The sequence below is a fragment of the Branchiostoma lanceolatum genome, chromosome 4 (assembly GCF_035083965.1).
Source record: "Branchiostoma lanceolatum isolate klBraLanc5 chromosome 4, klBraLanc5.hap2, whole genome shotgun sequence".
In the NCBI taxonomy this organism is placed as follows: domain Eukaryota; kingdom Metazoa; phylum Chordata; class Leptocardii; order Amphioxiformes; family Branchiostomatidae; genus Branchiostoma; species Branchiostoma lanceolatum.
The window spans coordinates 14,546,312-14,561,439 of NC_089725.1; the positions used below are offsets into that span (position 1 = coordinate 14,546,312).

At 38.3% G+C, this 15,128-nt stretch overlaps 1 protein-coding gene across 1 annotated transcript; it reads right to left on the reverse strand.

Moving 5' to 3' along the window:
* Positions 1–3,933: 3,933 nt before the first annotated feature.
* On the reverse strand, positions 3,934–12,670 carry LOC136432787 (adhesion G protein-coupled receptor L3-like). The gene is made up of 18 exons (XM_066424281.1): positions 12,616–12,670; positions 12,034–12,110; positions 11,443–11,637; positions 10,958–11,026; positions 10,733–10,844; positions 10,058–10,344; positions 9,773–9,819; positions 9,477–9,606; positions 8,940–9,031; positions 8,006–8,108; positions 7,344–7,497; positions 6,969–7,092; positions 6,681–6,747; positions 6,141–6,235; positions 5,588–5,714; positions 5,138–5,179; positions 4,610–4,732; positions 3,934–4,307 (listed from the first exon to the last, which is right to left on the reverse strand). The coding sequence occupies exons 1-18, from the start codon at positions 12,659–12,661 to the stop codon at positions 4,134–4,136; spliced, it is 2,064 nt and encodes a 687-aa protein (XP_066280378.1). The 5' UTR covers positions 12,662–12,670; the 3' UTR covers positions 3,934–4,133.
* Positions 12,671–15,128: the final 2,458 nt, after the last annotated feature.

A 15,128-nucleotide genomic window follows, 5' to 3' on the forward strand; every position in this document is an offset into this window, starting at 1 on the left:
AGCGAAACGAAATATTTGCATGGTTAACGGACAAACCATATAATATATGTTGTTTACAAGAAACCCACTGTACCGCAAAACAAGAAGATATTTGGCAATCAGAATGGGGGGCCCCGGTTTTATTTAGCCACGGACTTAGTAATAGTAGAGGCGTTTTAATCTTATTTAAGAAGAATATTTCCTTTACCATCCACCAAACCCTGAGCGACGACTCAGGGCGGTGGATGGTTTTAGATATCACTATAGATTCTACTCGTTTTTGTTTGGCCAATATTTATGCCCCTAACTCTGATGACCCAGACTTCTTCTATAACCTTGAAACAACAATACACAATCACATAGCGTCAGATTTAAATACTATTATTGTTGGTGATTTTAATACTATATTGAACCCGGAGATTGACAGAGCTGGGCATCACGCTGCAGTTTATCACCCTAAGTGTCGTACAGCAATTAATTCTTTATGCGCTAATTTAGATTTACACGATATTTATAGATATTATAACCCCAGAACAACACGTTATACTTGGAGACGGAGGCACCAGGCCAGTAGAATTGACTATTTTTTAACTTCTTTTTCCTTAACTTCTGCTATAGGTAACGCTTGTATAGAGGATAGTTTAAGGTCGGACCATTCGCTCATTGGTCTCACTGTTACCACTTCTACTATACCTCGCGGACGTGGGTATTGGAGGCTGAACCAGGATTTGTTATACGATAAAACTTTTACAAAGGAAACCTCAGAATTCATCACAGATTTTTTCCATTTCAATGTTAATTCGGCTAGTCCACACGTTGTGTGGGAAGCTTTTAAATGTGCCGTTCGCGGACATATTATTAAATTTTCTTCATGGAAAGCTAAACAAAATAAAGATACTGTATTTTCTCTCTCTGGGGAGATCGACAAACTGCAAAAAGTATTAGATACACATTTTAACTCAGACACCTTTCAAATATTACAAAATAAAAAACAGCAATTAGAATTACTATACCAAACTAAATCCAGTAACATGATCAGAGGGGGGAGGGCCAAGTGGATGGAACACGGGGAAAAATGTACAAAACTCTTTTTGAATCTTATAAATAGAGGAAACATGCGGAAGAATGTAACTAAACTCGTTACGGCTGAGGGATTGGTTATGACCGACCCTCAAGATATTTTGATCGAACAAGTTAAGTTTTTTTCCGACCTTTATTCTTTCAAAGAATCTCCGATGTCTTTAGAGAGCGATACTTTTAAATATTTTTTTTCCCGACCCACCCCATGTCTCTTTATCTATTGATCAACGAGACAGCTGTGAAGGGGAAATTACAGAGAAAGAACTCAAAGAATCCATAGAGTCATTTTCATCTGGAAAAGCACCGGGATTAGACGGCCTACCAGTTGATTTTTATAGAGTTTTCTTTAAGTATCTTAAGAAACCCATGCTTGACTCCTTTAACTTTTCTTATCGAACGGGGCATTTAACCGACACCCAAAAATCCGGTCTTATTACTCTTTTACTAAAGCAAGACTCCACGGGACAGGATAAAGACCCGTCTCACATTAAAAACTGGCGCCCCTTGACATTGTTGAACTGTGATTCGCGTATTCTTTCCAAATGTATAGCCCTGCGTATTAAACAAATAATTCCTAATTTAATATCATATGATCAGACTGGTTTCTTACAAGGGAGGTGCATTAGTGACAATATACGTCGGATTTTAGAAATTATAGAATATTATGAACGTAATGATTTACCTGGTTTAATTTTTGTTGCAGATTTTGAAAAAGCATTTGACACTATTAGACTTGATTTTATTTTTAAAACACTCGAATACTTTGGCTTTGGTGCGGGATTGATTGATTGGATAAGAGTTTTGTATAAAGATATAAGTTGTAAGGTAATCAATTATGGACATATTTCCCACCCCTTCATCCTGTCCCGTGGAGTTCGCCAAGGCTGTCCTCTTTCACCTTATTTGTTTATTTTAGGAGTAGAACTTTTAGCTAATAAGATAAGAAATATATTGGAATAGAAGGATTAACTACGTATGGTATAGAGTCTAAAATCTCTCAATATGGCGATGATTCTAATTTCCCCCTGGCCCCGAAACTTGGTTCCCTCTACTCATTAGTTAAAGATTTAGAAGATTACTCTTTATTATCTGGTTTAATTCCTAATTTCGATAAATGTAAAATAAAACGTATAGGTTCTTTAAAGGGTACACATTTCTATCTTCCTTGTCCCTTGCCAATTCAATGGACAGACGGCCCCATTGACCTTTTGGGAATTCATATTCCTGTACAATTTTCGGATATAATCAGTATAAACTTTGATAGGAAATTCACTAAGATCGATAAACTTTTATTTCCTTGGAAGACAAAGACTTTAACACTCATGGGTAAAGTTACTTTAATAAACACACTTATTGTATCACAATTTATATATTTACTTAGCTCGCTTCCGTCCCCACCGCCTGATTTTTTTGTCAAATATGAAAAGAAAATATTTCGATTTCTATGGGGAGGTGGGCCGGAGCGAGTTAGTAGAAAGACTATTTACAGTGCTTATGAACAGGGGGGACTGAAGCTAAGAAACTTGCGGTCTGTCGATCTCACCCTAAAAGCCTCTTGGATTCCTAAGCTACAGTTAAACAGAGAATGGTTCTGTTCCAAGTTTTTATTTATGTCTTGTTCATGGTTACGGACTTCCTTGTTCCCCTTTGTACAACTTTCTGTCCGTGATTTTGATAATTTTATGGGTAAGAATCCGCCAATAACTTCCTTTTTCAGACAGGTCATACAATATTGGTTGCGCTTCCAACTCCGACCCCCAGAGGGTGTGGACGAGGTCAAACAACAGCTTCTCTGTTTGAACTCGAATATATGTATTGGTCAAAAACCATTCTTTTCCACAGCTTTTGATACTGGGGGAGTTCGATTTCTTAATGACATATTGGATTTAGAAAATAGATTTCTTTCTTATGAAAATTTCATTCTAAAATTTGGGGATGTGTGTACAAAATTACAATACAATCAGTCAATTTCTGCTATACCAGCTCACTGGAAAGCATTACTAAAGAAAGCATCTCATATCTTACAAGTTTGCATGCCCATTTGTAGAGACACAACTTGGCTTAGAAAAAAACTCATCAATAAACATTTGTACCTTTTTTTATCAACGATGACAAGGTTTGTGAACCGTCGTATAGAATACAACTGTCTTGGGAGGAACTTTTTAACACTCCTATCCCATGGAGACAAGTTTACAGCTTACCTTATAAGCTCACAATTGATACTTATACAAGGATGTTTCAGTTTAAGACGCTTTTTAAATTCTTAACAGTAAATAAAACACTATACACCTGGGGCCTGGTAGACTCCCCTCTATGTAGTCTGTGTCATGAAGAGGTGGAAACAACCATACATTTATTTTGGAATTGTAGAATTGTAGCTAATTTCTGGGCTGAAGTGGAGGGTTGGTTTTTTAACTTGACAAAGATAAATTTACATATGAATGCTTTCAATACTGTCCTTGGTGATCTAAGCGACCGATGCCCTGTTCTGTCAAATCTTATTATTCTCTTAGGTAAATGTTATATATTTAGATATCGTAAAAAACATGTTGATTTATCTGGTTTTATTTCATTTGTTTCCTATTTTCAAAAATTAGAATTCATTATTGCCCAACGCAAAAATAAGATTCAGAAACACATTGGGAAGTGGGGGAAACTACATATTGATCTATCTAGTTAATTTCCGTTATTTTCCTGTACAATGATAGGGGTTCTCTCGGCGTTTTATGATCATACTCTTTTGTTCTTGGATTTTAAGTTTCAGTTTTGTTGTCACACATGTGCCTTTATTTTCTGTATGTTTGCCATGATTTTCTTTTTGTAAAATTTATGTTGGTTATAAACAATAAAAAGACTGATCTATAAAAAAAAAAGTATGTATCGTTAGCTACAATTCATGAAATAAGATTTGGAAGGCTTTTCAATGATATCATCATTTTTGACACCAACTTAAAGATACCTGCATACCTTTGTGATTTAAATGTTACATTTTTGTGACCGGAATTAATAAAACATCGTGTATAATGTTTTTTTTCTATCAATATCATATCCCTGTAATCCAATATCTGTGGACTCTAATCCGGTTGTCCTTCATATATCACATTGTCTACTGAGCCCTCGGCACCGGCACCGCCCTCGTAGATCGTGTTTTCTACGAAACCCTCATCGTCGATGTTGAAGAGGGTGTCTTTCGTGTCTGTGGCTGAACCTTGGCTATCCTTTGTGTCTGTGAAGTCGCCCAGCCAGATCTGCATGAACAAGGATTTTAAACTGAGTTCCACACAACAACACAATTACTCCAAGGGCAATGTGGGGCGCTATGAGTGAACAGGCTGGAGCTCTGATTCACTGAAATGTAAAAACGGGACACCAAGATGGCGGCAGAAATGTTCGCGGTGGTTTTATGTTCACCGTTTTCGTGGTGAACTCTTCAGCGCGAACTTATAACCAACGCGAAACTTTTTGCCCACCTATGACTTTAACGCTACTATTGTTTCAAACGCGAAATAAAAACCACGCGAACTTAATTGCATTTACAGTATGTCCTGACCTCTTGCTGCTGGGGTGACCTTGCAGTACGTCGTGTCTGCCTCTTCACTGTTTTCTGTCTTTTTTTCTTGGACCTGCAGCACGTGTACTTATCACCGAAGCGGCGTTCGATCTCATCCTGAACCTAAATTTCAGTTTTAGTAAAAAGATATGTTATATATTAAAACATTTCGTAATTATCTGGGCGCTTAGAAACTATACAGCTTTGCAAAACTGTAAAACTGTATGGCGTTGTGGGATACTTAAGATAGTTTCAAACAGTATCAATCAATAGTACCAATAGTATGAATCAATTAAAGATGTAATAGTCAATGAATTGATTTGATATGACGTTGCACATGACTGAAGACCATGCTTAAGCTTCATCGAATGACGTTTAAGCTATTGCAACAATTACTACGTACATGTACGTTTCTAGATCTGATATGAAAAGTAATAAGAGGAATGCGCACAGATTGATTTCAGTATGAACAATAACGAATTTACAGCGAAAAAAGATATCTAGATGTCGACAACAGACAAATCTTACCGTTTCGTTCAGCAGAAAGTGGAAAATGAAAATGAATAGACCCTGAAAGAGATTCACAATGGAGTGGTTAGGTCAAACTGGGCTTCATCGTCGCCATTACCATTCAAACAAATTCTTACCATAGATTACCCAGAGTAAGAAAGAGAACAATGGTAATAATGAAATTTCGAAGAATACAACGTGCGGTTAAGACTCAAGTAAGCAAAGTTAATAAGCTGGTTCAAGGTATAGACCAATATTTGTCCAGTCGTGTCTCAGTTAATGTCTTCAACTTCAGCATATTACATTTACAGTTTAAACCAACGGGCTTATTGAAAGCGCACTTTTGACAGCGAAACATGGCGGTGCTGCGAACGAGTCATATACATCATCAAGTGTCGTTACATCATAACAGCACGTTTACGTTGAAAGAAAATTAGATATTCTATGGGTATCATCACTGGCACATACTTGGAAGGAGTTGATGATGGTGAAGACGTATGCAAACACTAAGGTCTCCTGGCTGATGTAAAGCACACCGAACACCCAGGTGAGACCCAAAATACACACCAAGGCCAGGGACACGCGGATCCAGAACCTGCGAACGTTCACAGTACTGTGTTAATATCAATACACCACCCCACAGTTCCAGCAACGCAGGGTATTGTGGGGAAGGTCAGAGGTTTAGGCCCCTCGGAAATAAACATACGTCCACGTGGAAAGGTTTCAAACACGTTTAGACAAAGGGCTGTTTACATATGAGGTACTTAAAGTTCGACCTTGGACCGCAATGCATCACAACTGCACATGCTCACTTGGGACATCAACACTGCGTATACCTTAGCTCTGTAAGAATAAGTAAAACGTTACCAATGCTTATGAATACTCTTCATTGGAACCATGACCTATTTAGGCCACGTCCTCTTTAATTATTCTACGCGTGCAGCTTTCAAACATGTAACATCATAGTACTCTTACAAAATGTCATTTATTGACTAATGTAATAGCAAGTAACATGTTTTACTTGATGTCTATTCCCTGTTCTGATTGGTTGGATGTATCATGGGCTTTCTGAGTGCAGATCACTTTCAGAGTCATGGCCAGGAATCCGATGTTTACCTGAAGCGTGAGACACAAGGAAACATCAAAAGGCGATTCAAAGTAAATTCAATCGTCTGTTTTGATCTGTCTTTAAACTGCGCAATGGAGCCCACCGTACGTAGCCGATAAAATGTTGACTACCTTTTTTTCTACCTTTTATTAGAGACATTATTCTTGGAGAAATTTTGCTCAGTCCAGCTTTCTTCATCTGGTTAAACATATCATGTCTTCTGGTATGTTTTGCCCTGTATTTTACCCCTAAAAGCATTCGCATTGATTTGACTAACCCATTAGGGTAGGGGGTTATATCCTGGAAACTTTTGGATGTAACTCTGCAAAATACCGGAGTCAGCTTCCCACTTACTTTACCCAAACATACCTGACACAAATGGACGCTGTTACAATCTAGACACCGCTGTTTTATAACTGAGGGAAATAGATGGAATTTGAAAAAAAAAGTTACCAAAACCACGAGCAGCATTGGTCCAACAAAGCTCCAGATGAAGTAGCTGTCAACTGATAACCAGCAACTGTGAAGTGACAGAAGGAAACAGTCTTAGGTAAATAGCTTGATTGAAATATTGACAGTATTTTTCATTGGACTGTACATCATCATATAACAAATTTGAAGATGTCAGAAAACTCTTCGAGGAATCGAGAAAACCACAAGGAAACACAACAGCAGTCATCAATACAAAATGGAAGGCTTCGAATATGTCCTATGGTTAAATCTTTCAAGGGAATACATTACTATGTGTTAGTGCCGTATCCATCGAAGTACCCATCCTCATCTTCGTCCTCAACCTCGTCTGTGTCCTTGAACTTGACAAAGTAATCGATGGTCACTGAAATGGCCACCACAACTGCTGGTGCGCCTGAAGCAAATATAGAAATAACATGTCAAAACCCACCGTATCATCTTCCATACAGCTATACGATGAAATTTTGATCAGTGTTGCAATGCGAAATGTGATTTCCATCAGTAAATGAAGAAGATACATTATGCTGGGGTCACATTTCAAATCCGGGGCCCAATAGATTACCATAGTCATTGTGTCACACGTAAATCAATAATATAATTCTAAATGGGTACATGTACTACACAATATCAACAAACATATCTTACCATATCCGACCAGGTGGTAGTAGATCAATCTGTTCATTTTCAAGTTGAAGACCTTGACCAGTAAGACGTACAGTTCCACTCCTTCCACACACATCCAGGTGAAGACGGCCAGGAACAGGTAGTGAAGGATTATCGCTATGATGTCACATACAAGCTGTACCGAAACAATGGAAGACAAATGTTGAGATTTGGGGTGTGGGGTAGGTACACAGGCAGAGTGATCAGATGTTACATGTACATTGCATGCGGAGAATCCAAAGATTAAAGTTTTAGCTCCTTAACGGTTCATTTGTGTTTTTTAATAGAATTCAATGTGAAGAAGGATCTAACCATTCCTCAATAGACACTGGGACCGCCACAAGCTGCCATATTTCATCCACCGCTTACTTAATAACGTGTTTGCAATCTGTGCTTTTTTGTGTGCAATCACAACGTTTCACGAGTTCAATTTTCAGTGTTTTGGCATTGCAGTTAAAAATAATTTTAAAGTCTTGTTTGATATCAACTATTGTTACTGCCACCATGGCCCGTACAGACTGGCTTCTCACATATGAGCAACATTTTTATAATGGTAAAAATGTTGGAATTGTAATCTTAAGTTCAACCAAGCCAAGTTCTTGTCTGATTATAACCAGCTGATGCATTATGTAAACGAAATGTACCTTGTTTTCCGTTTTTTCAATCGCAACCAGGAACACCACCTCAGCAGACAGCAGGCAGGTACATAAATGTGCATGGATGATGGTTCGGATGCAACGGACTCGTCTGAAACAAGATAGTGGATACCAGTAAGATAACCAATATGGCAATGCACCTTTCTCACGCGGCGGCCATGATAGAACGAAAAGGCCCGATTGTGGCAAACATTAGACTGATCCTAACTGTCCATCACAATCAGCATTTCAGCCAATGATTTTATCATAGTTAGAGAATCGGCGAATGTGGCTGCGCATGATGCATGACAGCATGTACATAAAATATTTGCATTTCTATGTTTTTATTCTGTATTTCTATGTTTTGACGGAGGAGGGCGGGGACTATGGGATTGGTCAACATGGCTTTAGATTGCTGCATCTTTTCTGTGCATTACACTACTTATAATATTGATAATTGGATATCATGTTTTAAAACTTAGTGTGATTTGGGAGGAAAACTATATTGGTAACTTAATTTTGTTTCTTTGACTCATTGGCCTCGTCTTCACTCTATCATATCTGCCGCATGAGAAAGGTCTAATGCTCTATTTGCTAATTTATTGTTACTGCTTATAAGGGCCCTGTCACACTTGTGCGTATATTCAAGAGCGTATATGAGTTGCGCGTCAACATCTCTTTGGTTTAAGTAAAGTTTGAGGAGAAGAAGTTATTTTTCACTTTGACCTACCATTGTGCAGCCTGGTTAATTAATCATCGAACCAAAGAAATCCTTCATTCGGCTGAAAACTTAACCTAAACCAAAAACATGTTAATACGCAACTCCTACGGACTTGTATGTACGCACAAGTGTAACAGGGGCTTTTAGTAACGATTGTTGTGCGTACGTGCATTTTTTGCATTCAAGTACAAACGACAATATAGAAAAGGGACCTAGCTTTACCTAAATCCAAGAAAGGCACAGATGCAGACACATAGACAAACGATGGAGATGATACAGCCGACGTTGGTGATGACTCTCAGTGCAAGTTCATGCTGAAAATACAATCGAATCCCCATTTATTTACACTGGCAACTACCAATAAGAAGCTGTCTAAATGCATAGTTGACCAAAGATAACATTCCTTGCTATACATTAAACCTTGTTGTTAAGGGTCTATAATCATCATTATCAATGACAGCGTTTTGATAACACTCACTGTTGATGTGATTGTATACTTATTTACCGTTTTTATCACAGCATTTAAACTTTACCTCTACAGTGCGTGGATATGAATGGACCGTTTTGTCTGTGTTTGGTGTTCATAAAACATACCACTAATGAAGTATCAAAGCAGGATGTTTTGGCAAACTGAAACAGTCTTTGCGTCAAAATCCAACATGCAGCCAGATTTGCTGTGTATGGACTTGTTCCGAAGCGAAGTCGTTTTCCTAAGCCCGTTCACAAATGTAGAACAGTAATTTTCCTCATTTGACATACCTCCGGTCCTATCGTGCCGTGCTGTCCTGTCGTGTCCACCAAGATGGCGAAGCTTGTGAGATGGTTGCACTTGCAGGTCGTGTGGGTTGCGTTTGTTGTCACAGTGTTACAACCCGAGTGCGACCAATTGCTGTAAGCATAATGTTAGTCGTCGTAAAGAAGCCATGTCATAACAGCATTATATGTTAAATACATGGGTATTCTATTGTTATTAAATGAAAATAGTAAGTCATGATCTTATTCAGTTGTTAACCAACAATACGCAATACCCTTTTAACGAGAATAGATACACTCACCCATGAGAGACGTCCCAAAAAACACAAAATGTTAGACCGTTGAATGTCTGCAAATGAAAAATACGATCAGTGATCCTAATGGTATATTGATGAAGATTTGACATTCAGATGATAAAATACGCAAGGTAACAGTTACTAGGTGAGTTTTGGATCAGTTAGCCTATTTTTCAGAGCTTACATTCCAGAGATTTTGCGTTCCTACTAATTCGATTCCATCCAATTTCATAAGATAGTGAATCCATCTAGTGAATGCTGAATCTAATATCAACATGTATAATGATGTACCTCGTCAAAATGCTCCAGAACGATGGTAACATAACCATCCATATTGAGTCCAGCAGAGGAGCTTCCATTAACTAAGGTCGCCGAAATGATTCTGGAGATGATCGTCCTGTTCGCTGACTTGGGTTTGAGGTACTGTCCAACATTGTTGAAAATTGCAGAGACGACGTGGTGTTCTGTTCTTGGTAGGGTGATTCTGTCTTTTACCTCGGCCCAAAGAAGAGAATCTCCAGATTTGTCAAGATCCGGAAAGGTGTCTAGTCTCGTGGAGCCATTTCTGATTTCCATTACTGGGTGCAAAACATCATATACATATAAGTTATTTCATCTTTGTCTGTGATTTCTGCCTTAAGGACACGCAAATTTACATACACTGAGCAAAGCGTCATCTTTGTGAACTGGCAGAGATAAAGATCGTGCTAATCTATCTATCTATCATTGGCCTTATGTATGAATTATCATTATAATGATATCAAGCTGCTCGATGAAACTGATTTCTTCTCTTGCAAAATAGACGTAACATGCAAAGTATTGACAACACTTGCGCAGTTTTAGTACTACACACACTACATTTACTCTGTATACTACATCTACTACAAATAGTATGTATGATCAACCGTATAGTTAGTCAATTGTGTGCCCGTTTGGACATTTGTTTTTACAGAAGCTCAAATGTACCTATGTGGTCCTCGGTGATCCAGTGGGTTTTGTTCGGCATCGTCCTGGCCAGGAGAATACCTGCTCGCTCTGAACTATCTATGATTCCTGACGCCACTTCAGACCAGCGATCCTACAAGGCACAAGAGGCAAAAAGGTTGTGGTTGGTATTCAAAAGGCTGTCGATGAGACAAATGCGGCAGATCGAAAAGTAACATGCAACAGGCAAAACCGCCAGGTACGTACCTCCTGAATAGTTCTCCATGCCCTGTCAATATGTTTTTTCAACAACGCATTTCCGCATGTTATCATTGTCTGCAGAAAAAACAAACGACATAACAACAGCAATCGTAGACCTTGATACTTTGGCTGCTCAGTGAGAGATTATCATTTATCTCATATTCGTTCACAGCTACAAGTATTATATAGATTGGTGTATTACCTACTCTAAAAACTCTTCACAAGGTATTTAATCCTGCAGCTTGAAATTCTGATGATGAAGGTAAAAGGTTTCAAAATAATTTCAGTAGCGCCTATGCAAAGAAACACAATCACAAGATTTTCTTCATCAAATCTAAGAGGACACTGAGTCACTGGATTTGCACATGAGGAAGCAGAAACAATAGGTCATCCAGCAGCTTGGAATGCTACAAAACAAGCCACGATGCAAGGGGCTCGTACCTTGCCGGAGCACTTATGCAGTGGAAATTTTTCTCGTAAAGAGAACTAACCTCTGCAAAACCAATGGCCTCTTCTTTCGTTATTTTCTGTGCCTCATTGTTGAATCGACGTTCTTGAACATCCGTCAAACGACCGAGTAGCCCAATACTTCTGTTGACATCGCCGCCTAGTATGTTTTCTGACACATTAGTCAAACGCTCTGCTACAAGAGAAATAATTTTTGCCGGGGGAACTCCTAGTTTTAGCTGCAACAGAAAGTTAGGCACATCGACATGTTTTTGTTTTCTTTTAATTTAAGATGATGTTCTCATATCTTATGCCATCTTCAAATATAGATGCAATCGAAAGCCTCTGTGAAATCGTTTACACATGTTTTAAGAAAAGAAAGGAGGCATGTAAACTGTAAATGTAGCAATAGTACATGCTTGTCATTTTCTCTTTTAGTTATCCAACATACTGCATTTAGCCTTTTGGGCAATAAAGATCATTGACATTGTCATGGTTTTCTGTCGGAATGAATTAATGTCGGATATATCCTCTATATAATACGAACATTCCTTTATTTATCTATATGGATCAAGAACCAAGAATGTGTGCCGACGTCTTCTGCGCAGCTGGAACATAATCAATGTATCAGTTACCTGTTCTTCAAAGTTTCTGATCCACGGTGATATACATTGGGGCCGGTCATTTTGCGTACAGTTTCGGCTGGCGGTGACTGAAAATAACAAAACATTTTGAGATGTATGAAGCGGGAGATGTTTGTTCCATTACTCGCCCTACGTATACTAACGCAACAGGACATTTTGTAACAAGTGCCAATCTAACAACAAAAGGCAAGCTACGACCAGAAAGGAAGATATGGAATGTTAACATAGACTGAACTTTTCACGAAGATACATCGTCCACGTACGCATATTGATCAATGATGTTATTGAAATGTATTGGCGTCAGACAGTATTGGCGAAAGTTGAAAAATGTACATTTGTGTTATATGAATTGTAGAGTTTATCATTTAATGAATTTTACTGAATGTTAAGAAATGCTCTTTCTCATACCCAAATTCAGTCAGGTAAAGCTGCAATGGTTTGTGTGTGCACATGTTGCAAATTAACCAGTCCTCCTCCTCCTCATCATCATCATCTTCATTATTATTCAACAAAACGAGGTGAGAAGGGATACGTACACAAAATATCCAAAAGCAGCAGAATCTGTACACATACCGGTGGAAGGCGAGAGCATCTCTGTCCCGACTGAAGGGACAGTCATGGTAGTCAAATCATCTGCAGATATACCAACGAAAACGTTATTTCTCATGTTGATAAACATCAAACGGTCATGCACGTTTTATGATGTGGATTTAAAATATTGATACATTAAAAGGAACTTGTGTTTAAAAAAACTCACCTTTTGTCCTTATAGCTATTAGTAAGGCATAAATAGAACCGTTAGATGTACTTGCCTGGGGGAAGAGACGACATCTGGGCAGCATTCAGAGTGGTACCCGACGTGTCATCTACAAAGATACATAATCTTTTTTCATTCTTCAAAATTTAATGCGTGACACATATGTAGCTAAAAATGTATTCGTGGAAAAATTCCAAAGACAGTGCTAAGTAACGTTACATGGTGTCACGTTAATCTCATGTTTAGAATGCTTTTGTTACGTTGATTGCTCACGGATGACACGGTCTGAATATACTGTATATCGCTAACATATCAATGCAAACATATGGGTGCGGTCAATCAAAATCATATAATGCTATATGGTATCAAATTAAGAAAACAAACAAACTTGAATGTGGAATATTACTTTTCAAAGTGGCAGTAGTTTGATTTTTGCCGTCTAAAACAATTATAAGATACTGTTTAGTGCAGTATCATGTCAAATCTATCCGAATTGATTTTTGTTTTCAACCGAGAAACGATTCAAAACAAAGTTACACAAAACTGATTCGTACCGGTGTTGGTTGTCATGTCTGACTTGATGGTCGAAGCGGAAAATGGTTGTTCCATAACTTGCCTTACTAAAGAAAGGACATTAGGTAACAAGTGCCAATATACTGTATAGCAGCAAAAAGCAAACTACTGTCGATGTCAGAAAGGAAAATGTGCAATGTTGATGTAGACTGAACTTTTCACAAAATACATAACCACGTACACATGTTGAACAATGCTGTTATTATTGCATATTCAACAAAACTAGATGGGAAGGATACGTACACATAATAACAAAGAGCATTAGAATCTATACACATACCGGTGGAAGTCAAGGACATCTCTGTCCTGACTGAACTGACAGCTGCAGTCGCGGTAGTCGAATCATCTGCAAATATGCCAACGAAAACGTTTTCATGAGGTTTTGGAAACATGCATATATTGGTTGATAAACGTCAAACGGTAATGTACGATGTCGATTAGATACACTTAAATGACATTGTTCATCACTCAATACTACTTATAGCTCCTTCCGATTAGTCAAAATCATTGGAAGCCACTTGAGATTCATTGAACACCACTTGAGATTCATTGAACACCACTTGAGATTCATTGAACACCACTTGAGATTCATTGAACACCACTTGAGATTCATTGAACACCACTTGAGATTCATTGAACACCACTTGTGGGACTTTTATGGCATTATGGCGTCATAACCGATATGCAATGGGGGCTTCTGATTGGTAGACGCCATCTGGCTATGTGATCATGCGTGATACATGGCTTGTGTAGATGATAATGTATTCATGGAAAAAGTCCAAAGACAGTGGTAAGCACATGATGTCACGTTTATCTCACGTTTAGAATACTTTTTTTGCTTTGATTGTTCACGGATGACGCGATTTGAATGACGCAATCATATAAATGCAAAAAAATATGGGTGCGGTCAGTCAATCACATAGTGCTATATAGTAACAGATGAAGAAAAGTAAGCCAACGAAAAAGTTATTTCTCATGAGAACAGTCATTTTCACGATTTTAGGGTGAGGATAGAAATATGGATACATTATAAAAGTAAAAATGTGTGCAAATTAATTGCACTGACAAATTCAAATGTCGGATATCTTCCATGTCAAATTTACATTTTGAAGACTCGTACTGCCAAATCTTTGGTCGCCCATAAAAGTTGCAGACATTTGAGATTTTGGTCGCGCAGAGAGCTCACAAGGGTCGCCGGATTCCACTTGAGCACGTTTTTTGGGGGTTTTGGTGCTCTCGCTGCGCTCTGACCAAATTTAGATCGCAGCGAGAGCGCCGTCAAGTGGAATGGGTGTATAAGGCATGAATAGAACTTGCCTGGGGGAGAAGACGCCAGGGCAGCATTCAGAGTGGTACCCGGCGTGGTATCTACAAAGATACATTTTTTTCATTCTTCAAAAGTTAATGCATGATACGAAAGTTAATGCGTGATACAAATTAAAGTTAATGCGTATAGCTGAATATGTATTCGTCGACCGTGGTGAAGATCCAAAGACAGTGGTAAGGCCCCCATTCTACCTGACGGCGATCGCGCTGCGCTCTCGCTGCGACCTAAATTAGATTTGTGTTACCCTTGATTTCAAAATTAGTATATCATGCAAAATGTAAAAGTTTGACTGTACCGACAATAAAACACACAAAGCGTGAAAACCTTCGTTTTTTTGTCTTGAAATTCGTTCACTAATGGATATTAAGGATATTAAGAAAAGCAGACAAGCTTGATTGTGGAATACTGTTTTTCTAAGTGGCATCAGTT

Coding starts and splice junctions, on each gene's coding strand:
- LOC136432787 (XM_066424281.1), bottom strand. CDS start 12,661: ATGACTGTCCCTTCAGTCGGGACAGAGATGCTCTCGCCTTCCACCG. Junction 8,109..8,939: donor TGTGCCTTTCTTGGATTTAG/GTAAAGCTAGGT, acceptor ATCTTGTTTCAG/ACGAGTCCGTTGCATCCGAA. Junction 7,093..7,343: donor CTACCACCTGGTCGGATATG/GTAAGATATGTT, acceptor TATTTGCTTCAG/GCGCACCAGCAGTTGTGGTG.